This window comes from Lepus europaeus, chromosome 9 (assembly GCF_033115175.1).
Source record: "Lepus europaeus isolate LE1 chromosome 9, mLepTim1.pri, whole genome shotgun sequence".
NCBI lineage: Eukaryota > Metazoa > Chordata > Mammalia > Lagomorpha > Leporidae > Lepus > Lepus europaeus.
The window spans coordinates 83,065,871-83,091,520 of record NC_084835.1 but is presented as its reverse complement, the minus strand read 5'-3'; the positions used below and the strand labels follow the sequence as shown (position 1 = coordinate 83,091,520).

General features: G+C 38.7%; 1 protein-coding gene across 17 annotated transcripts in view; it reads right to left on the bottom strand.

The window, feature by feature from the left end:
• Positions 1–25,650, bottom strand: part of DTNA (dystrobrevin alpha) — a 303,884-nt gene that overhangs the window by 126,631 nt on the left and 151,603 nt on the right. For all 17 annotated transcript variants that reach the window (XM_062201516.1, XM_062201515.1, XM_062201520.1 and 14 more), the window contains one exon: positions 13,658–13,738. In XM_062201516.1, the coding sequence (XP_062057500.1) occupies positions 13,658–13,738 (81 nt within the window). The remainder of the gene's footprint in view (positions 1–13,657; positions 13,739–25,650) is intronic.

The following is a 25,650-nucleotide window of genomic DNA, read 5'->3' as shown; positions in this document are numbered from 1 at the left end:
GCAAATCAAAACCACAATGAGGCTTTACCTTTCCCCAGTTAGAATGAATCTCTTATAGAAATCAACAAGCAACAAATGCTGGTGAGGATGTGCTGGTGAGGGGAAAATGTACTCTAATCCACTGTTGGCAGGAATGTAAACTGGTACAGCCACTGTGGAAAACACTATGGAGATACCTCAGAAATCTGAATATAGACCTACCATATGACTCAGCCATCCCACTCCTGGGAATTTACCCAAAGGAAATGAAATCAGCATATGAGAGAGGTATCTACACCCCCATGTTTATTGCAGCTTAATCTACAATAGCTGAGATATGGAGTCAACCCAGATGTCCATCAACTGAAGACTACATAAAGGAATTATGGTAGGCAGTTCCAAGATGGTAGAATAGCAACAGGATGGTCTGATTGATGCAGGGTGAAATTAATACTTAATAAAAGAGAGAGTATACTCTCAACATAAAGCTGTGGGTGAACGTGGTGGGAGACCCTGCAAGAGCAGTGGAGGCGATCTGGAACCATGCAGAGAGAACAGAAACACAACAGAAGACCTGCCGACTAGGATCCTGGGAGGAGGACATTCACCTCAGCAAGCAGGATGAGAGGGGACTCCACAGGCCCACAGCACTGCTGATACAATGGGAGGGAGAGCTTAGTGAGTTGCTTTTGGAATTCCATGAGAATCCCCCATGACAGCGAGTGACCAATTTCCCACAGTCAGAAAAAAAAGGCAGTGCATCTCTCTCCCTACCCACCTCCCCACTAAAGTGGGGGCCTGGGGTCAGTGGGGGGAGAGTTGATGCCATTTTTAGACACAGGCAGGGGGCAGCCCCAGCTTCTATGTCAGTTGCACTGTGCTGGTTGTCTGGTAATGGGAGGGGAAGGGAAGCTGCCCCTACAGAGGGGAAGTGCCATCTATGAGACTTTCTAACCTGCCCAGCACAATTGAGAAGCAAATGGGGCTGCAGCAGGCAGGTACTTTGTGTGCCTGAAAACCACAGATCTAACCAGAGAGAAAAGAATTCTACAAATGCTGAAAAATAAAGGCAAAAATTCAAAAAACAAGGATAAGGAAGACATAATGAGCCCCTCCAAAGGAACACTACAACATTTCAACATTAGAATGTGAAGATGAAGAGACTGAGGAAACGCCAAAAATGGAATTCAGGAAACTAATCATTGGATAATCAGAAGCAAATTCACAAACTAAAGAAAAGTATATATGCTATGAATAAAATTTTTCCCATGAAAATTAGATCTTAAAGAGAAATCAAAATAAAATACTAGAAATGAAGTATTCAATATATCATATAAAAAATGAAGTGGACTTTCACTTTGACTATGACCCTGTCAGAATAAGATTGAAGTCGGTGAACCCTAAAGGCTTCCATAGCCTTGGCACCTCATGACTAGAGCCTAGGGAGATTACTGACGCCATAAATAAGAGTGTCAAATTGTTAAATCAACAACAAGAGTCACTGTGTACTTATGTCTCATGTGGGATCTGTCCTTAATGTGTTGTCCAATGTGAAGTGATGCTATAACTAGTACTAAAACAGTATTTTTACACTTTGTGTTTCTGTGTGGGTGCAAACTGATGAAATCTTTACTTAGTATATACTGAATCAATCTTCTGTATATAAAGATAATTGAAAATGAAAAGAAAAAAAACCTGGTGTTAAATTGGAAATTGCATAGAAAATTAATCAATTTTTTAAAAATACCATGTAGGATCTCTGTCTTTAATGTGCTGTACACTGTTATTTAATGCTATAACTAGTACTCCAACAGTATTTTTTCACTTTGTGTTGCTATGTGGGGGCAAACTGTTGAAATCTTTACTTAATATATACTGAACTGATCTTCTGTATATAAAGAGAATTGAAAATGAATCTTGATGTGAATGGAAGGGGAGAGGGAGCGGGAAAGGGGAGGGTTGCTGGTGGGAGGGAAGTTATGGGGGGGAAGCCATTGTAATCCATAAGCTGTACTTTAGAAATTTATATTCATTAAATAAAAGTTAAAAAAAATGAAGTGGAAAGTCCTAACAATAGAGTTGATGTGGCAGAAGAAATAATATCCAAGCTAGAAGACAAATCTCTGGAAATTTTACAGTAAGACCAAAAACAAGAAGAAATTCAAAAACTAAAGAATACTGTTGGTGATCAACAAGATACTCTCAAATGACCCAACATATGGCTCTTAGGAGTTCCTGAAAGCATGGAAGGAGAGAAAGGATTAGAAGGTCTCTTTAGTGAAATAATAACAGAAAATTTCCTGGATTTGGAGAAAGAAAGGGGCATCCAAGCACAGGATGCACATAGAACTCCCAATAGACATGACCAGAAAAGATCTTCACCATGACACATTGTAGTCAAATTCTCCACAGTAAAGCATAAAGAAAAGGTTCTCAAATGTGCATGAGAGAAATTACAGGTTATTTTCAAAGGATCCCCAGTAAGACTCACAGTGGACTTCTCATCAGGAACCATACAGGCTAGGAGAGAATGGTGAGATATATTCCAAGTCTTAATTGTAAAAAACTGTCAACCCAGAATACTCTACACTGCAAAACTCTAATTTATGAATGAAGGAGAAATAAAGACCTTCTATAATAAACAGAAATTGAAAGAATTTATCACTATCTGTCTAGTCTTATAAAAGATGCTTAAGAATGTGCTACACAGAATCACAGAAACATGGACATCACTATGAAAGAAGGTGAAGGCAGAAAATCCCATCCCCCAGTAAAACTACAAAGGAAATCCAAAGTAAAAAATTGGAATAATTAGGGGAAAATGGCAGAGCCAAGTTGTTACTTTTCAATAGTCACCTTGAATGCAAATGGCCTCAACTCTCCAGTTAATAGACACAGACTGGATGAATTGATTAAGAAACAAAACCATCTATTTGTTGCCTACAAGAAACATATGTCATGAAGAAAGATACTCACAGACTGAAAGTGAAAGGATGGAAAAAGATATTCCATGCTAACAGTAACCAAAAAGGACTTGATATAGCCATCCTAATTAGACAAAATAGACTTTAACACAAAAACTGTGAAAAGAAACAAAGAAGGGCACTATATAATGATTAAGGGATCAATTCAACAGGAAGATGTAACTATTATAAACATATATGCACCTAATTACATGGCACCTGGTTATTTAAAAGAAATGTTAATGGATCTAAACGTAGAAATAGACTCAAATACAATAGTAATGGAAGACTTCAATACCTCACTTTCAACAATGGACAGATCAACCAAACAGAAAATAAACAAGGAAACAACCGAATTAATCAACACTATAGAACAAATGGACCTAACAGATATATATAGAACTTTTCAACCTACAGTTGCAGAACACACATTCTTCTCACTAGTACATGGAACTTTCTCTAGGATTGACTGCATGCTAGGCCATAAAGTAAGTCCGCGCAAGAATCTGGAAAGGCACCACATAGATGAAATAACAATACATCTAAAGTACCTAGAAAAACAACTCAAAACTAAAACTAAAACCAAATCAATACTAGCAGGAGAAAAGAAATAATTAAAAATAGAGAAGAAATAAACAAAATCAAAGCAAAGAAAAAATACAAAAGATCAGCAAAATGAAGAGCTGGTTTTTTGAAAAAAAAAAATAGACAAAATTGACACACCATTGGCACAACTAAACCAAAAAAGGAGGGAGAATACACAAGTTAATAAAATTAGAGATGAAAGGAAATTTAACAACAGAAACCACAGAAATAAGAAGAATTGTCACAAATTACTACAAATAGCTGTATGCCAACAAACCAGAAACCTAGAAGAAATGGATAGATTCTTGGACACATACAACCTACCTAAATTGAGTCATGAAGACACAGAAAACCTAAACAGACACATACTCAGGATAGAAATTTAATCAGTAATAAAGACCCTCCAAACCACAGAAACAACAACAAAAGCCCAGGACTGGATAGCTTCACTAGTGAATTCTACAAGACATTTAAAGAACTAACTCCAATTCTTCTCAAGCTGTTCAAAAACAATTGAAAAGGAGAGAATCCGCCCAAATTCTTTCTATGAAGCCAGCATCACTTTTATTCCTACTTCTGAAAAAGATACAATAGAGAAAGAGAACTATAGAACAATTTCCCTGATGAACATAGGCAGAAAAATTCTCAACAAAATACTAGCCAATTGAATCCAACAACATATCAGAAAGATCACTCACCCAGACCAAGTGAGCTTTATCCCTGGTATGCAGGGATGGTTCAACATTCACGAATCAATCAATGTGATACATCACGTTATCAAATTGAAGAACAAAAATTATATGATTATCTCAATAGACACAGAGAAAGCACTTGATAAAATACAACACCCTTTCGTGATGAAAACTCTAAGGAAATTGTGTATAGAATGGATACTCCTCAACACAATCAAGGCAATTTTAGGACAAACCCACGGCCAGCATCAAACTGAATGGGGAAAAGTTGGAAGTATTCCCACTGAGATCCAGTATCAGATAAGAATGCCCACTCTCACCATTGCTATTAAATATAGTCTTTGAAGTTTTAGCCAGAGCCATTAGGCAAGAAAAAGAAATCAAAAGGATACAAATTGGGAAGGAGGAAGTCAAGCTATCCCTATTTGCAGATGACATGATTCTATATTTAGGGAATCCAAAAAACTCCACTAAGAGACTATTGAAACTCATTGAAGAGTTTGGTAAAGTAGCAGGATATAAAGTCAATACACAAAAATCAACAGCCTTTGTATACACAGACAATGCCATGGCTGAGAAAGAATTTCTAAGATCAATCCCATTCACAATAGCTACAAAGAAATTAAATACCTCAGAATAAATTTAACCAAAGATGTCAAAGATCTGTACAATGAGAATTATAAAATATTAAAGAAATAAATAGAAGGGAACAAAAAAATGGAAAAAAATCTCTCATATTCTTGGATTGGAGGAATCAATATCCTCAAAATGTCCATACTACTGGAATCAATTTACAGATCCAATTTGATACCAATCAAAATACCAAGAACATTTTTCTCTGATATAGAAATTCATTTGGAAGCACAGGAGACCCCGAATGCTAAAGCTATCTTATACAGTAAAAACAAAGTGGGAGGCATCACAATACCAGATTTCATGGCATACCACAGGGCAGTCATGATCAAATAGCATGGCACTGATACAAAAACAGATGGATAGACTAATGGAACAGAATAGAAAAGCCAGAAATCAATCCAAACATGTATAACCAACTCATCTTTGACAAAGTGGCTAAAATTAATCCTTGCAGCAAGAATAGTCTCTTCAACAAATGGTGCTGGGAAAACTGTATCTCCACATGCAGAAGTATGTAGCAGGACCCCTTCCTTACACAAAAATCTACTCAAAATGTATTAAAGACCTAAATCTATGACCTGATACCATCAAATACTTTGAGAACATTGGGGAAACTCTTCAAGACACTGGCATACACAACGAGTTCTTGGAAAAGACCCCAGAAGCATAGGCACTCAGAGTCAAAATTGACAAATGAGATTACATTAAATTGAGAAGCTTCTATACTGCAAAAGAAGCCCTCAGCAAAGTGAAGAGTCAACAGACAGAATGGGATAAATTATTGCAAACTATACAACTGATAAAAGATTAATAACCAGAACATTTAAAGAGATCAATAAACTCAACAACAACAAAAACTACCCAGTTATTAAATGGGCAAAGGACTTAAACAGATATTTTTGAGAAGAGAAAATTCAAATGGCCAGCAGACACATGAAAAAATGTTCAGGATCACTAGCTATCAGGGAATTGCAAATGAAAACCACAATGAGTTTTCACCTCACCCCTGTTAGAATGGCTTTCATACAGAAATTAACAAACAACAAATGCTGGTGAGGATGTGGGGAAAAAGATACTCAAATCCACTGCTGGTGGGAATGAAAACTGGTAAAGCCATTATGGAAGACAGTATGAAGATACCTTAGAAATCTAAATATAATCCTACCATATGATCCAGCCATCCCACTCCTGAGAATTTACCCAAAGGAAATGAAATCAGCATATGAAATAGTTTTCTGTACTCCCACGTATATTGCAGCTCAAATCACAATAGCTAAGACATGGAATCATCCCAAATCCCCGTCAACAGAAGACTGAATAAAGAAATTATGGAATATATACACCATGGAATACCACACAGTGGTAAAAAAGAGAAATCTTGTCATTTGCAACAAAATGGATGAAACTGGAAAATATTATACTTAGTGACAGAAACCAGTCTCAAAGTAACAAATACCATATGTTCTCCCTGACCTGTGATAACTAATAGAGCACCTAAGAGGCAAACTGACACTTTGAGAAGTAATGACCTTGAAGAGCCCTTGTCTTGACTGTTAAGGAACAGTTTTTCTTTTTTTTTTTTTTTAAATACTATCTCTTGAAGTCTTTACTCAGCATAAAGATAATCATATGTATATAAAGTTAATTTTTTTTTTTGATAGGCAGAGTGGATAGTGAGAGAGAGAGACAGAGAGGAAGGTCTTCCTTTTTGCCGTTGGTTCACCCTCCAATGGCCGCTGCAGCCAGTGCATCGCGCTGATCCGAAGCCAGGAGCCAGGTGCTTCTCCTGGTCTCCAATGCGGGTGCAGGGCCCAAAGACCTGGGCCATCCTCCACTGCCTTCCCGGGCCATAGCAGAGAGCTGGCCTGGAAGAGGGGCAACCGGGATAGAATCCAGTGCCCCAACCGGGACTAGAACCCGGTGTGCCAGCGCCGCAAGGCAGAGGATTAGCCTGTTAAGCCATGGTGCCGGCCATATAAAGTTAATTTAAAAATTTAAATTTTTTTTTTGGACAGGCCGAGTTAGACAGTGAGAGAGAAAGACAGAGAAAGGTCTTCCTTTTCCATTGGTTCACCTCCTAAATGGCCGCTATGGCCGGCGCACTGTGCCGATCCGAAGCCAGGAGCCAGGTGCTTCCTCCTGGTCTCCCATGCGGGTACAGGGCCCAAGCACTTGGGCCATCCTCCACTGCCTTCCCGGGTCACAGCAGAGAGCTGGACTGGAAGAGGAGCAACTGGGACAGAATCTGGTGCCTCAACTGGGACTAGAACCCAAGGTGCCGGCACCGCAGGCGGAGGATTAGCCAAGTGAGCCACAGCACTGGCCTAAATTAGATCTTAGTAAGAAATAAGAATGGGAATAGAGAAGGAGGTGGAAGTGGGGAGAGTGTGGTTGGGAGGATAGAAATGGTGGGAAGCATCAATATGTTCCTAAAGTTTGTAATTGTGAAGTGTATGAAATTTGTAACTGTAAAATTGTATAGTTCTGCATACATTCCTACAGATTTACTTCTAAGGGTATAGTTTAAAAACTTGCCATGGGACCCGAAATCCCCTTAAGCTGGCTGGTAAAAATAACGTGTTAAGTGTTAAAGTGAGCATATTCATAGGATTAAGTGTCTGTTAATAATAATATAATTAAAAAGGAGTAAATGCTCCAACATGGGAAGCAGTCCATACAGCAGACTCATAGAATGACAATAGCTTTAAGAAGGACCCTGTTCATACTACAAAGAAATCTTGAATATATGAAGTGATGGATGCTAATTATCCTAATTTGATCATTAAAATCCATGCATGTATCCAATTATTACATTGTACCCTATATGTATGATTAGTTTGTCAATAATATCAAATAATGTAATAAGAAAGAAGAAAATAATAAAGATCAAAGCAGAAATAAATGAAAGAGAATAGGAAAAAGAACAAAAAAGAAATCATGGTATATATATAGTATAGAAAACTATACAGCAGTAAAAAAAATGAAATCCTATCTTTTGTAACAAAATAGACGCAAATAGAAACCATTATACTTAGTGAAATAAGCCAGTCCAAAAAGACAAATAGCAGATGGTCTCTTTGATCTGTGGTTAACTAATAGAGTCCCTAAAAAATAATCTATGTAAGTGAAATTGAGACTTTGAGATGTGATGATTTTGAACAACCCTTGTCTCGACTCTTGAGGAACAATGTTTTTATTGTTGTTTTTTCTTCATACTGTTGGTTGAACTTGTTACTTTGTGTAGGGTTAATCTTATGAGTATAAAGTTAACTGAAAATAGATCTTTGTAAAAAAAAAAAAGAATGGAAATAGGAGAGGGAGGAGGAAGAAGAGTTGGAAAGCAGGCAGGTAGGAGAGTAGGCAAGGAAGAATCCTATGTCTCTAAATTTGTATATATGAAATGCATGAAGTTTGTATACCTTAATTAAAATTTAAAAAACAAAGAAAAACCAACAATTTTAACAATGTCATCTTCCACTGTTAGTACAGCTGAAACTGTAGGGTTTGCCAGTATATGACCTTTGCATTCAAGATACATGAGGAGCGCTAAAGTGTGTTCGCAAGTTTGAGGTATTTTTCATCCTTAACCTCACAAAATTTTAAGATATTACCTGTGTTCTTTTATTCTACCATATTTAGAAGTGTCTAGAATCCTGATTTACATATTTAAGGTAAAAAAATCATAAAAATTATAAAAAATGATTCTTTGAACAAACTACTATTACCAACTTCTCTCTAATTTCCAATAGGTGTGAGTACAGTATATTGGAAATGAAAAATTTCAGTATTGCCCAAGAGGCATCGTAAAATAAATATGCATTTATTCAAATTTTGTGTAAGAGAAATATGCAAATGAGAGAGATTTCTGAATGTTCTACTTTCTTCCCATGAATAATGCTTGGCAGGCAATAAATGCTCTGTCCTATTTGTTGAATGAAAAATACAAGATTGATTGATAATAAGAATGACAAATGTTCTCAAAGCCTCAGTGAAGACAACCAAGATGACAATAGGAATGCTGTACAATCACATGACTGTCCACTCTCCCATGCCCATCCTCCTGTCTTCTGTTTTCTCTCACTGTGCACCAGAGCCTTGAGATCCTCGGAGCCCGGCGGTGGGAGAGCACCTTGTGAGTATCCTTCCTTGCTTTACTGACTGGCTCCAGGCCAGCTGGGTGGCCTCCCAGGAATAGGGCTTGGCAGACTACAATGAGAAGGTCATGAATCTTGCCTTGGCACCTGTTAGATGGGGTAGCGGAAGCCTAAAAGGCATTCCTCTGTATACACTGCTCTTTCCAACTAACGGAGCCATTTAAAGATGATGCTGTTTCTAGAAGCACGAGAGTAAAGTACTCAGTTGGCATAACCTCCAGCTATAAAGCAGAGGCAGAAGAAAAGGAAGGAAGCCATTGTCTGTTATATCCAGAAACCTGGAAAAAAGACTGTGGATGCTGGCTTGGCTCACTGGCTGCATGTGGCAACAGTCTGAGCCAAAAAAGCACCCAGTGTTCTCTAAAACTAAGGGAAAACAAAACACAGTACTTTTCAGATAAAAATAAAAAACAATTTAAGGAGGAAACCCATTTGCAGCCCTCAGGGATGATCCAAGCTTTTCTGCACCTAAGGTTTACTCTGACTAAGGGGAGACAATTTTGCCATAGGTCCAGGGTGCTTAGAAAGGAGTAGATTTTCCATTGTCCTTTTGCACAGGCATCTTTAATGGGCTTGTTTATTTTCTGCTGCCACCATCAATGTCCCCAGAGACAATTTTCGAGAACACTGTATTCACAATGCACTTTTCTTTATTTAAACAAGTGTTTAGAATGATTCAACATGAGGAATAAAAATGCATATCAAAAATCTTTGCAACAATGCAAAGAGAACAGTGTTCCAAGGGTGGGTCTTCTGCCATTTATTTCCCTCACAGAATGCTCCAGCTCTTTGACTGGTGAGAGTCCTTCTGCATTCCTCTTTTAAATATACTTCCTTTTTAATGCTATTTCTCTTGCCCGAGTTTGTTACTTTAAACTTTATTTTTATATTCAAGTTTTGACAAGTCATTATGTGGAAAATTGTTGGGCAATGTGGTAGGCAGAGTTCTTTTATGCCCTCTCCTTGTACGATTCCTGGCTTGTGATGTCACATACAATAGGGTCCTTCAGAAAGATAATGGAAAATTAGAATCAAATGATGATGATTTTATTTTGGTGCGAAAAAGCTGAAATCCATGTACAGTTTTTTTCTTAATATACTTTTTTCCCCCCATGAATTGTTTAATGACCTCTTGAAGCATGGACTTCAAAATATTTTGCACTAAAATAAATTTATCTTTTAATTAAATTTTCTATGAAATTTGAAAAGACTCCTTATCTACTCTTTGTTATTCAACCAAATGCTAAGCTAGGTACTGCTATGAAGGGATTTTGGGGATGAAATTATGGTGTCAAATTAATTGGCCTTAAAATATAGAGATGATGTAGATGGGACTGATGTAAGCACATGAATCCTTTAAAACAAAAGGTTTTCTCAGACTGGTCTCCAAAGGGAAGAGAAACATACTATAGCTGACCTTGAAAAAGAGGCAAATATCCATGCCCTGAATGGCCATAGAAACCACGTGGCAAGGACAATGAGAGGCTCTAAGAAGCTGCAACCACAGGGAAATGATTCTGCCAATAGCCAGTGGACTTGGAAGAGGACCTGAGCCCCATATGAAAACCACGAACCCAATCAACACAGATTTTATCCCAGTGTAATGCTGTGCTGACAATGCAGCCATGCAGCCCTGAATTTCTGACCAATTGGAAATTGTGAGATAAGAAATGTGTGCTGTGTGAAGATGCTAAATTTTTGGTAATTTACAATGCAACGATAGAAAACTGATACAGGCAGCCAAAAATCTACATCCTTAAAAATGAGTTAAGTAGGAGGAACATACTGGTATGTTATACCAAAACCAGTACTTGGGTTTAATGCTCAGCCTCAGCTCCTGACTCCAGCTTCCCGCTAACGTGTTGATGCTCAAGTAACTGAGTTCCTGTCATCCACGTGGGGATGGGGCTTGAGTTCTTGGCTCATGGCTTTGGCCAGATACAGCCCTGGCTGTTACAGACATAGGCATTTGGGTAATGAACCAGAAGATGGTTCACTTCGAGTTCATTCGTTCTCTCTCTCTCTCTCTCTCTCTCTCTCTCTCTCTCTCTCTCTCACTTTGAGCTCTCACTTACAGCTCTAAGCTGTAACTTGTGGGACTAAAAAGTGGTGCAAAGTTACCTGAGGGTGTGGAATAGAGAATCTCTTTGCCTCCCTAGTTTCATTCCCACTTTTAACAGGAGGAATTAGATGTTTCAGATTTGTTTCTCTTGTTCATGGACTTGAGGCTGTGTTTCATAAACTCTTAATATCTACTAGTTATTTTAGAGCCAGGCAAGCTGTCTCCTCCTCCAGGAAAGTCCTTCCAATGATCCTCACCCCTTAGGTCAGGACACAGCCCTCCATAGGCCCCTACAACACCCAATTTACACCTTAACAAGGGTTTACACATCTGCTTAAAAAACCATCTAACTAATCAGACTGAGCACCTTGAAGGCAAAGATTACGTCTTAATCATCTTCATGCTATCCCTGGTTCTTCGCACAGTGACAAACATATGTAAGGAGCTCATTATATGCTTACTAAAGGAGAGAGTGAATGGGCACACTGAGTCATGAAGGTTCTATTTCCTCCCAGAAATGGATTATCCCTCCCTCTTTTTTCCCACTGATTTTCTAGATGGCCAGTGTGACTGAAACATAATTCTAGATGTAAGATAAGGATCAAGGCTAGAAAAGAAAAGGAAGAGACAAGATATACCAGAATGAGAAACGGCCTTTCCCAGAGAATTGGAGGAATAGGGCAAGACCCATGAGTTGCTAATCATCCCTGTTAGGGACTATAGTCTATGTTCACTTTGTAATGTTGGCAGCAGAGTTGTCATGAAAATCCCTAGCTCAACTGAAAGGCTCTTCTTGGTAATGCTTTAATGGGGACAGAACTCCCTCCTCTATCTTCTCTACCCTCATTTTGAGGGCCACTGGAATGGTAACAAGCAGTAAGAAAGTGGGAGAATGCCATTCACTTTTCATTGATGAACACATGGAGGGACTTTCTCTTATTTTAAAAGGGGTGATGAGATTGAGGAGGAAGGGGAATTTTTTTCTTTTGAAGGAGCATTTTCCTTGTCCACTAACAACATGGAAAGGGCTTTTATTAATGGGACTACAAATCCTGTCAAAAATTCTTTCCAATATCTGTAGTGCTTTCTTACTGTTCTCTTTTAAAAAAGATTATTCATTTATTTATTATTTATTTATTTGAGAGGTAGAGTTACAGAGAGAGGGAGAGACAGAGAGAAAGATCTTTCATCCACTGGCTCACTCCCCAAATGGCAGCAATGGCTGGACTGGACCAATCTGAAGCCAGGAGCTAGGAGCCAGGAGCCAGGAGCTTCTTCCAGGTCTCTCACATGGATACAGGGGCCCAAGCATTTAGGTCATCTTCCACTGTTTTCCCAGGCCATAGCAAAGAGATGGATTGGAAGAGGAGTAGCTGGGACATGAACTGGCACCCATTTGGGATGTTGGCTCCACATGCAGAGGCTTAGCCCATGATGCCACAGCGCTGGCCCCCTTACTGCTCTTTTAGAATTGGCTTATCTTCCTGTGAAGAGTTAATGTTTGAACAACCTATTCTTCCTCCCTCTTCTTTCCTGCCCCAAATTTCAGTCCTTTTTTTAGCCACTGACTGGAGAACAAGCTGTAGATGAGCACCTGGAGGGGCGAATGTCCATGGCCCATCCTCACAGTCATGGCTACCTGTTCTTAGCTCAGATGCATAGGGCTGGGTTGCCTTCCCAGGGTCCTGGGAAATATCTGGGGACTCTGGGAGGGGAGACATGTGGAGATAGTTGAGTTCTAAGTTCAACAAGAGTCTAAATCCCATGGCAGTTACTCAAGAACTATGTGTACGTACTCACCATGGTTTGCATTTAAAAAATGTATCCAATACTAATTAAAAACTGAGAACAGTTATTAATTTTTAACAATAGTTTTCAGGAAAAGAAAAGAACAGTAAGTTCATACAAATGAACCATTAAGCAATATCTTCTTCCAGGAGTAAATGGATGTAGAAATATGATAGAAGTGTTGACCCAGCAGGGAATGTAGAACTGCTCATTGTCATCAGGGATTTGGCTTGTTGCTTACATTTTAAAATTTGGATAAAAGCTGAAGTTGGGCCTGCGTCACTGTAAGTATTATCTCTTTTTTTCAGTCTTGCTTGATGTAGGCAAATATAGCCAATACTCTTATGCAAAGGGCTGATTTTATGGTTTCAGAAAGAAGTTTAAATGTATCCTATGAGCTTATAAACACTATCTGAAACTTGTAAAGGAAATGCAAATATTAGGAGACTATTTGATATTTTATGAAGATCTTGGAAACAATCTTTATGGCATTGTATTTACCAAGGTTGAAGAAAAGAAAAACATCATCCATCCAGATTTAAATCATTCCAAGGTCAGGTTTATCTGTATATCCAGATGCTCATCCATGTCAATGTTTCAATAGTTAAGAGTAATTTATACTTCAAAGGTACTTAAGAATAATCTACTGAATGTTTATGTACCAAAATACTCCTTTATTGTAGTATAAACATACTTTAATCAATGTTTGTTAGAACAAACTCGTTTTAATAAACCTAGCAACAAATGTAAACTATAAGATTCAAGAGGGTAATTATTCCTTACAACTGGCATACTTACAATTGCATTTCTTCTGAACAAACCTAAGCTTGCATGCTGTTCTGTAGGTGGAGAGCCGGATGCGGTCCAGATCTTGAGCCCCTAAAGGAGGAGAAAGAGTACACATACGGTATGCCATGTGTGTGGAACGAACTCAAAATGTTTATAAGTAAAACAAATAAAGATACAATTCCCACATTGTTCTATTTTTATTAGAATATTTTTATATACTAATTAAATACACACACATAACTTTAAGACTTGAAAACGTCTGCTCCCTATCACTCAGATTCAAGGGGAAGAAAGCACATGTGTCCAACACTGGAGGCCAGATTGTCAACCATGGGGATGTACCAAGAAACACAATCTCATCTTTGCTGTGATTGGCTCTTCAGGAACAATCTATTCAAGCAGTGACTTCACAGCTAAATCATACCAGATAGAAATATCATAAAATAATCATTTCAAATGCATTGCTACTGGTTATTGGAACAGGACTGTTAGGTCACCATATAATGAATGTTGGATGTGTTCTCTGTGTGACTTCAGGCCAACTGCTTTTTGGAACCTTGGTTTTCTCATCTGGAAAGTGAGGATTATGATGGTAATAATATTGATTTCATAGGGTTGGCACAGGATAAGTGAGTGAATATAGTCAAAGCACTTAGAACATTACCTGACACTCAGGAAGTGCTGTGTAAGAATTCACTATTATTACTATTACCTTTCCTACAATCCTTTTTGTCAGTTTCAGAGGAAGACACTCCTTTCTGAAAACAACTTCTATTCTTTATTATATTTATTATAGGTTGCTTCCAGTTCCTTCCTAATGTACAGAGGACGTGTTCTCCATATTCTTAAGCTACTTTATTTATTACCCTTTCCTTATCCATGAATCCAGCGTGATTCCTGATGCTCCGAGCACTAGATCTGAATGCTCTGCTCAGAACAGAAGCCCCTCTGAAGACTCTTTCCATTTTCCCTACCCAGCAATATTTCCCGCCACTCTGTGCTGTTGAATCTCAGCTGATCTTAGGCTGGTCTCTTCACAGCCCTTCACAGATGGGCTGCTCTGCATATCAACACGTGCTTGTGTATCAACATCAACTGTGCCTAAAACATGTTAGACTTTCAACAATGTCTATTTTTTCCTTTTTTTAAGGACTTTTGTTTTAATGTTCATATCAGATTTAAAAGCATCCAGCTGTATTTTGATATGTCTTTAACTTTCTTTTTGTCAGTCATACTTCAGTAAAATATGCTACCTGTATACTTCAGAAAATAATAGAATAGCAAGTAAATGAACTGGCCTGAATCCAGTTAAATTGGAGAATAATTACACTTTCCCAGTGAGTGATAAAGTAGTGAGTGTCTCTCACTGACAGCACTTAGTATTTCATCATCTGAAACTGATCTCTTTAGATTCCCTTAATAATATTGTCAAGTTATATTAATTTGTGGTTTTATGAGGCAGCCCATTAAACATTCATTCTTAAAAAATATGATTACTTGATAAACAGGCCCATTGATACTGAGCACTTGAGAGATCCAAGAGGTGGATCACACAATATAGGAATTCCCTCAGAAGTATTTTCAGGAATTGGACATTTAGTCAATTGTCATGAAAGATTATTTCCATTGGTAGGGAAGATTCCAAATTTGTGAAAATAAATGAACTTTAAAGTCAATAAATTTAACTTTTGTCACTTATTGTATGAACTTTGACAGTTTTTTACTTGGTCTCTTAATTTCCTCAAGTATAAAATGAGAGTAACAACATCAACATTGCCAGCAAGTAACAAATGTGAAGTCTTAACCTCTATACCAGTTACAACCTGAGCACACAGCAGTCAATGGACCTGCTAATAAGGCTTCCTGTTCCATTTCTGAGCAAGAATACAAAATAGAAATTCTTTTTTTAAAAATATTTGAGCTTTAACTTGTTTCTCTATAACTTCAACTCATTTGTTTTGGTGTCACTTCTAGAGCCACATAATCTTTTCTCCCTGTCACTTGATAATTCATTTCTCAAATACTGGGAAGCAGTAATCACTAACACTATTATCATCTTCATTCTTATCAGAAAATTATGTTCAAAAGTCCCTATAATCATGAACTTTAAAGTTTAACTGGAGAGGCAGCTTCTCCCTGACCTTGCTAGGTTAAAGACATCAATTCTACAGGATTGTAGCAGCCACAAAGTCTGGCATACAAAAGGGTTTTGATGATTGGAAATGGCTATCATTATGCTCATTCTCTTAAGACATGATTTTGAAACCCTTAAACATTTTAGTCACTGTTTTATGGCTGGCTAATATCTCCTTAAAATGAGAGTTACAAAATTAACACAAATGCCATAGCTATTGCCCCCCCATAGAATATGTAGAAAGCAATAATTATCACCATTGATAAGGGCACTTACAAATGCCATATATAATTTCAATAGATGGTTCATTCTGTGGGTACTTATTAAGCTTATAGTTAATTGAAATCTTCTTTTAAAAATAATATGCACTTAAATTAAATCAGACCTTTTCTACTTTTGGATTAATGATAGGACTTTCTATTTATCTAATTAGTTTCTTAATTTTAATGTTTGGTTTATGCTTGTATACTTTCTGATAACTAATATCTTTTAAAATTTTGATTTCTGTCACTGGCATTTCAAAGATCCTTTGTACTCTTGGGTCCTGTATAAATCTGATAGGTCCATGTGGGAAACGAGCTCTCTAAGATGCCACGTAACCAGAGACAGAGAGACTACCAGAAATCCATCAGTGATAATTCTGCCTTTTCTCCTGGGTGGGGAATGTATTTTTATTGATGCTGAATTTGGCTCAACAGTCAGGGGAGTATCAATATCTGCAAGCGATACTTTTAAAGAAAGCATCAGGAGCTCAGAGTATTTGTATAAGTTCTTCAAGAAAACTGAGTTGAGCCCCAGACATTAAGTATAAAAGGACTATGATATAGCACACAGTTACGCTTCTTAGTTCTAGGAAGACTAACCCTGACACCTCTGTCCCTCCATCTTTCGGAAGTCCTGGGGAAAATTTTGCAATGGAGTCGCTCAGGGATACAGGGAAAAAGGATATAGAGTTGACACACAAGAACGGGAGCACACTGACTACTGTCTGGCATTCTTTTACTGCAAGGACTCAACTTACACTGTGTTTTATTCAAGAATAGGGATGGGGTCCTAGAGGTCTGTAAATATTTCCCATTTGTGTACTTTCTACTTGGCTGACGATACAAACCTTGACTGTTAAAGGGAGAGTAGTGAGCAATAAAATTTAGCTTTTCAGATACAGGAGCACACTACCTTCCATAGACAGTATAGGTAGTAGCTACAGAATCCATAATGGGTTCCTAGATAAAAAGCTGCTGATTTTTGTTCTCTCTCTCTCTCTCTCTCTCTCTCTCTCTCTCTCTCTCTATATATATATATATATATATATATATGATTTTTTCCTAAGGCTCAATAAATTAGGAACTTAATTCCATTTATAGGCAATATTATGTCCCATTCATTATTCCCCTAGACATGATGACATTACTACCTATATATTTACCTGATAATGTAGTGACCTAGCCCATATTTGTTCAATACATGCAGAGCCTAAGAATCTTTGTCAATATCCTGCTGAAATTAAGCTTAATTTTTATCTGATGGTATTTTCTTGCTCTAGCATCTTTTTAAGAAGGGAGATTAGTTGATTTAATTCCTTTATTAAAAAGACAGAATTCAAATAAATTAATACAGAAATGTAGTCAGGAGAGCAAAATATCTTTTTAGCATTTTAAAATGTCAAGAACTATCAATATATTTTTCCTATTGTTTTAAAAAATCCATTTTATCATGAAACCTGTATCAGGTTGATACCCTAGATTCTAAAGAATCCATATTCTTCCCTTTTAATAAAACATGAGTATAAGGTTTTCATATCACTTTTTTTCAATATCTTTTTCATTATTTTTCAAAATCACAGATAATGGTTATATTTTTTATAAGATCATATCACTGGGGATTCTAGAATTGTTTCAAAATAAAACGCAGAGGACTAGGGGTAAATAGTTAAGGGTAGAGATAAATGCTATTTTCTCTACTTCTGTGTATATCTGAAGCTTTTTACAATAAAAAAATTCAAAGCAAATTCATTTATGGCAACTTAATGCTCTTGCACCATCACCTCAAAGCTCTGGCATTCATCTCATATTTTGAAGAAAGTGACAAAGATGAAAGAAAAGATTCAGTGAAGAAATTCTAATGTTTACATTGTTGTTAGCTGCAAATTCTGTTTTTCCTTTTTTAAAGCCTGTCTTTCCAAGTTTCTCTCTCCTCCTTTTCTTCCTGTTACCCTGTTTCCCCTTCCCATGCTCATCCCTTCTCACTTCCTCCTACTTGTTTTCCATTCATTCATCCTTCCAACCAACCAGCCATCACTGTTATCTAATTTTTAACTTTAGCTTCATTATACTCATTTTAATTTTCACATTTACATTTTCACACTACTTGGATGTTATGCTTTCTATGTTTTATAACTCATTATAAAACCTTCTATCTAGTCGCTTATATTTTTAAATATCTCATTCATTTAGAGCAGGGGTGGAGACAAACAGCCCATGGGCCATTTAAGGCTTGTAAAATCATTTGGTCTGGCCCTGCCAAGGCAACCATGGCTGGGACTCAAAATTTAATAAATCTATATAGCAGGCTAATTTTTAACTTGATAATTTTGTATGGCCCACAAATGATGCTATAAATATCCAAATGGCTCTTGGCAGAAAAACATTTCCCTACACTTTATTTAAACAAATTGCTTAAAAATATTTATAAAGATGGAGACTTTGAATTCTGTGTTGAAACCCTTTGCCATGCTTGATGATTGTGTGTGTGTGTGTGTGTGTGTGTGTGAGAGAGAGAGAGAGAGAGAGAGAGAGAGAGAGAGAGAGAGAAAATTGGCAGGGAAGTAAAGGAGTTTAAGGATCAAGGATGATGATGCCCAGATTTCTACCTGAGGCAACTGAATTGGATGAGCTAAAGACCAAACAGGGAGGAATAGGTTTTAGTTGGGGAAGATGAAGAGTTCAGTTTTGGGATTACAGAGCTTAAGTTTCTTGTGGAATATTTAAGTGGAGATATCCAGTGATCAATTGGTTTTATAGATATAGAACTCTTGAATGCAGCTGCTATACATTGCAGGAATTATCAACAAACATATAAAATATGTTAGTATATTTGACTAGGCAAATATTGTATATATTTTTCCAAAAGGATATCATGTGCACAAGTAGGACCATTCCTCATACTAGGTGACAAAATGAGCCACACATCTAGGAATAGCAACCTCCTCCCCATTGCTGAACAGCACTCAACTATTTGGTAGCTTTGTGGCTACCAAACCAAACTATGTGGCTTTGGAAACACTGGAAGGCAGCAGCCCTGGCAGGGACATTGGCTTTCTTGTGAGGGCACTATTAGTGGGGCCCACCTCAAGGTACTTCATCAGTAGAACCACTAAAACAAAACGTAAGGCTGTAAGGATATTGAGTTTATCTGTTGACTATTCCAGGTAAGCTAGTTTATGAGAATAAGGTTTGTGGGGAGTCTTTGAACACTTGAGAGATACAGCAATAAAGGTAATACCTTGGGAAAGAGATAAATTGTATATGGAGAGAACATGTCAAGAACAAAACTTTGGTAAAATCTAACTCCAGAGATTGGAGGGTACTAAGTGAGAAAAAGAGAAGTAGTCAAAAACAAAACAGACCAGGAGACCAGGTGAGAGTGATGAAATAAAAGAGAATGTCCAGGATGGTGATCCCTGGTGTCAATGTCTTAACAAGCCTGGGGACTGGAGATTTGAAGAAGTAGGTAGAAATAGTTACCATACCTACCACACCCATGACAGATCAGTCATGTCAGTTTTCTGAATTTTTGAAATCTGTGTTCCTGAAACTCATGGTATGCATTTGCTAGCTAGGTTCCCTTCCAACTGTACATAGTAAGTGGGCAGAACTCCCCTTTTAAACCAAATTTAGGGGGAGACAGGAAGTTGTACTGATGACCTCAACATATGTAAACAGGTCACCACAGTTGATCTTACCTGAAAGGTTACACTTCTCCTCATGGGCATGGTCTCAACTCACAGGGAAATAATAAGTGTCAGAATTTGCCAATGACCAAAGCTTTCCAGCTCACCCTGATGATATTAAAGAAATCTTAAAAAATCAGGGTTGGGTTGAGTACCACTTGACTGACATCATAGAGGCTGCCTCCATGGTCTACCTTATTAGAAACCAGGAGAATGAGGAGCTAGCAGCAGGAGCAATGTAAGGATAGGCAGCAGGCCAATTAATGGCCGCTTTACATGGTAATCTAGTGTCAAGGAGACCCAACTAGGCAAGTCCACCCCCAAACAGCACCTGTTTCTGATATGAGGAGCAGGGCATTGGGCAAGCAGCTGTCATGACAGAAACTGGCTTCTGTCAGCTCTGCCAAGAGCAAGGCCATTGGACATGGAACTGTCCTGGGTGTCAAAGGACTCCTGGTTCAGAATTGCAGACCCTGTGGCCCCGAGCTAAAATGCCTTTGTTTCTGCCCAGCCTCTGCCCCGCTTCTAATTCTAACCACTGCTATTGAGGGGACTGCCTAGGGTCAGTGAAATGTAAGTTGCCTATTTCTACCAGCTTCCTATTCAGCTCTCCTCTTAGTCGAGCCATGTAATGCGAGTTAATAGGGTGCCTCCCTTAAGGAGATTCACATCTGTCTTGCAATTCTCTTCCAGCACCCCATGGATGGGCCCGGGCCTCACACATACCAGCCAGGCCTTAAAGCCTATCCAAATATTATTAAGCTTAGAAATCCCTTCCTGCAAGTTCCTAAAAACAGGGCTTAGAGTAATAGCTAACTTAGATAGTCCTACACCTATCTGGACAGGTCCCCACTGAGAAATTAAAGGGCCTATCTCTTGGGGGGGCACACAATAATCCAAAATGTAGATGGTTAAATGTAAATGATTTATTAGTCTGTTTTCTTTCCCAGACTGAGATTCTGGTCTTACACATTAGTTTAACTTCCTAGTAAAACTAGCTACTAAGTATCCAGAGGAAAAAAATCATAGCCAGTCATGAGAGAGTTAATTATTTAACCCTTATCCTCACCCCTGGGGAAAGAAAATCAGCCCCAGAGAGGGTACAGGCCATGCAGCAAATTCCTACATCTGCAAATTTCAGGAAGTTCCAGCATTTCCCTAACAGGTTACAGATTCCTAGATACAGAGAAATAGCACAGTTCCTAAACCAGGCTCTCAACAGGGAGCCAAAGCAGAGCCTACTCCTTTGGGAAAAACAAACAAACAAAGCACAGCTTTCATCCATTGAAAAGCTGCCAGGACTAGGGCTCTCACAAAGAGTTTTCTAATTCAGTTCTTCAAATAGGCAGGCCCTAGACCTGCTACCTGCTGCCCAAGAAAGTGCCCTGAACTAGGGTCAAACTAAATGGGAACAAAATCATGTTCATTCTTTCTTGGACAAAGCCAGACCACTCCAGGACCAGGTCAGACAAGGCTAAAATATCTGGCCTAACATCACATCTGGTCATGGAAATCCTGGTCATTGCCTCTCCTTGGCGACATGGTGTCCACATTCTTTCTGCTTCTCTCACTACTGCGCTTTAATGTCCTTGTTTGTTCTTTCTCTAACAGAAGACAAGCCATCTGGCTCCAGGTGTTTCTAAGACATGGCTTCCAACCTACCTCATCAGACAAGGTGACCCACCTTCTGGACCAAGCAGGACAATGCTTCCCAAGGCCACTCTCAGACACTAAAGGATAGATAGCAAGAGAACATACCCATACCCATCTCTACCCCCATTTGTCAGCTTCTGAAGTAGCTACAGAAGACAAATCTTCAGCCATTTATCCCCATAAGATTATGGGTTTTCTCTCTTGAGGGGGGAAATGTTAGGTAGAAAGTTAGACATTTAGCCTATGTGTGTGTGAGACTGGCCTGAAGACCAGAGTCTACTGCCGAAGCTCCAGAAGCCCAGAATTTTGCACTTCAAAGTCCTGCTCAGACTCTGATAACTGTCCAGGTGGTCCCAGCCCTTCCCTCTAGGAAAGCTCCCAGGAGAATTCTCTGTCCTCAGGACCAAATGGGTTACATGGTAACATGGAGCAATAAAACCTTCAGAGATGCCCTAAGGGAAGCCCCTCTGCTCTGTCCTGGTGCCAGAAAATCTGGAGAGGAATTTGCTAATTTTCACCCAACAAACCCTTCAGGTAGGACTCCCCATCCTTTGTCCTGGAAGAAAGGGGAAGGAGGGTAAATAAACTCCCTTAAAAACCTAGGGAGTCCAAACAGACTGCCTGCTCAGCTCTCTGCCTCTAAGCTGAGCTGCCAGCCTGGTCTGCCCAGGTGTATTTTTTTCATTCAACCATGTAACCTCACTCTCCCAAAGTCCTAGTGACTGGGCACTCTCCCTCTGTCTCCTCCATTCTGACTGGTGCTCTATCCCCAATGAATCTTTATCACTTTAATCTCTGTCTCACAACTGAATTCTTTCTTACATGAAGACAAGAATCCCATGGCTTCCATGGCCTTTTCTCCGGTGACACTTACAGGTTTTCTCCTTTTCTATCAGGCTAGTCTTTTGGGCTATTCTTAGTTTCATTTCCTTGCTGCTTCTTCCTGTTTCTGCTCCTTGTGGTAATAAGCTCATTTTAAATGTTTAACACACAGGAGTGTGTTCTGCAAGCACCTGGATTTGCAAGACTTTCTTATCAGTTCTTGTGTTTAATCCCAGCCTTTTAAAGACCAGGATGGCCTTAACATTCCCCTCAATTCTCCTCAGGCTTCTTCCTGCCTCCAGGCTTCTGACCTCCCTTCTCTTAGAGTATTTACTTTAGAAAACTTTCCATTGTAAATTCTTTGTTTATTCCTTTGAGATGTAAATCTAATGTTTTTGTCAGTTTTACAATCCAGGAATGTCCTTCTCTAGGACCTTAGAGCCAGCCCTTTGAAAGACAACCATTGAAGGAGATAGCACTCCTACTTCCCAGTCACTGTGGAAGGGTAAGAGCCTAACTTTTTAATGGTGACAATAAGCAGACATTAGGAAGGTCTAATCACATTGACCAACCCCCAACCCTCTAAAGTCTTCCAATCCTTTCTCACTAGCTTGCCTCAATACTTTGATAATAGTTTCTTTTTCTCTGGTGTCTTGCTGATAGAGTTAGGATAACCCATATTTTTCCAGCCATTTAACATACTGTCAATGAAATATTCTTTTTCTTTTGTATGACAATCTGTCTATCAAAATCAATTACTTTCTGAGGAAACCAGCCAATTGTTTTATCCAGTAGAATTCTACTTTAGATGTCTTATTTAGTGCTAAACACCTTGCCCTAATGATGGCTTGTTAACTTGAGATGCATTTAGGTGTTTTCGGCCAACATCTGAGTCTTCAGCATGTTTAATGAAGACAGACTCTTATTTGTTTGACTTGCTTAATTAAATATCCTGATCACTAATCAAGAGATCTCATAAAATCATTTAATAAAGCTGAATGACACCCTGTGAAGTTTCAATGAAAAGATAAGTCTACAATTTGGGAAAAGAATGCACAATTTCTTCATTCTCTTTTTTTTTTTTGACAGGCAGAGTGGATAGTGAGAGAGAGACAGAGAGAAAGGTCTTCCTTTTGCCGTTGGTTCACCCCGCCGCGGTAGCGCGCTGCGGCCGGCGCACCGCGCTGATCCGATGGCAGGAGCCAGGTACTTATCCTGGTCTCCCATGGGGTGCAGGGCCCAAGGACTTGGGCCATCCTCCACTGCACTCCCTGGCCACAGCAGAGAGCTGGCCTGGAAGAGGGGCAACCGGGACAGGATCGGTGCCCCGACCGGGACTAGAACCCGGTGTGCCGGCGCCGCAAGGCGGAGGATTAGCCTAGTGAGCCGCGGTGCCGGCCTCTTCATTCTCTTTTAAAGAAAAATATAGAGTTATGGTGAGCTTTCCTGAGCTGGTCAGTTTTAATTCAATAGACATTTGCATATATATGCATGTATATATGTATGTACATGTTTATATGTATATGTATATATGCATGTATACATGTGTATATGTATGTATCTATGTATATATACATGTATATATGTATATGTATGTATGTATGTGTGTGTGTATATATATGTTTACACCTATATGAAGTGCAGAAGAAATTCGGATTCTTAAATTCAAGGTAAATAAATAAAGTTACATAAAAAGTTAATAAATAAACTTTTTTTTAAATAATTCTTAAAGAGTGTTGGCTGTTGGTCTTAAGTTTTACAATGATAAGTTCAAAGATTTCCCCCAGATTTTACTATTTTTTTTTGGTAAATATTAATTTTTTCCTGTCTGTGATGGGACACTGGCTCATGATGCACTCTTGCCTTTTTGATATAGGCCCTGCTTTGGATATTTTTTCAGATGGGTAAGCAGTAAATGAGTTATTTCCTGACAATGTCTTGTTCCTTTATTATTTCCCACTATTTTTGTACTATCCCCAATTTTTTCCTTTTAAAATATTTATTTTTTAAATTGACAAATAATAATCCTATACATTTATTTAGTAAAATCTATTGTTTTGATCTATGTATACATTGGAAGAAGCCTTGATCAAATGAATCAACCTATATATCATTTCATCAACCTATGATTTTTTGTGGAGAATGTTATAAATTCATTCTTTTAGCACTTTTGTGATATACAATCCATTATCACAAATTGTGGTTATGATTCAGAGCATTAAGTCACTAAAACTGACTCCTCCAGTCTAACACAAGCTTTGGCAGGCAGTACCTAAGCTACTTGCTCTGGTAGATCTGTATCTACAAAAAATGTCACAATTCCATGACTGAAGACAGCTGCAAGTATGGCCTAGCAAAACTGTGGGTCTTGGCTAAAACTCACAAACACCTTAGACACATCTAAGCGGCAAGTACACCTCTTTTACTTTTCTCTCTTCATGCTAGGTTTTTTTTTTGTTTTGTTTTGTTTTGTTTTTTTTTTTTTTTTGACAGGCAGAGTGGATAGTGAGAGAGAGAGAGAGAAAGGTCTTCCTTTTTGCCGTTGGTTCACCCTCCAATGGCTGCCACGGCTGGCGCCCTGCGGCTGGTGCATTGTGCTGATCCGAAGCCAGGAGCCAGGTGCTTCTCCTGGTCTCCCATGCGGGTGCAGGGCCCAGGGGCTTGGGCCATCCTCCTCTGCACTCCCGGGCCATACATAGTAGAGAGCTGGCCTGGAAGAGGGGCAACCAGGACAGAATCTGGTGCCCCGACCGGGACTAGAACTCGGTGTGCCGACGCCATAGGCGGAAGATTAGCTTAGAGAGCCGTGGTGCCAGCCCATGTTAGTTCTAACACTGTCTTGGTACCATTAGATTATTGGGAAATAATAAAAGAAAATATGAGTCTTATTATCTGGAACTTTCCTTTATCTGCTGTGACCCTCATTCTTGCCAATCATTTCCAATCTTCAGTAGAAAGCTAATTTTGTCTACTGCTTTCTCAGGGGAAAAGGGTTCCAACTCAATCCTGCTCATTTCTATGTGAGAAGGAGAGACAAAAGGAACATAAGAAAATTGTGCTTTTTTTTCTTTATAACATTTAATTTGAGATGTATGTTCCTCCTCTACCCTCATGTTCAGTTCTTTTTCTTTATAAATAAGAAGCAGTCTATAAGGGAGACATTTCCAACTAATTATACAGCAACCTGCACTTAACCTAAACCTATCATCTTTATTTAATAACTCCTCCACTGGAGTCAGTAAATATAATCTTAGTTTGATTTCCATTGGATAGCAAGTCACCTCCAAGCTCCTTCTATCTTTTTTTACTTTGTACTCTTAAAAACAAAAACAAAAACAAAAACCCAAAACTGGGGCCGGCACCGTGGCTCACTTGGCTAATCCTCTGTCTTTGGTGCTGTAATCCCATATGGGCTCCGGGTTCTAGTCCCAGTTGCTCCTCTTC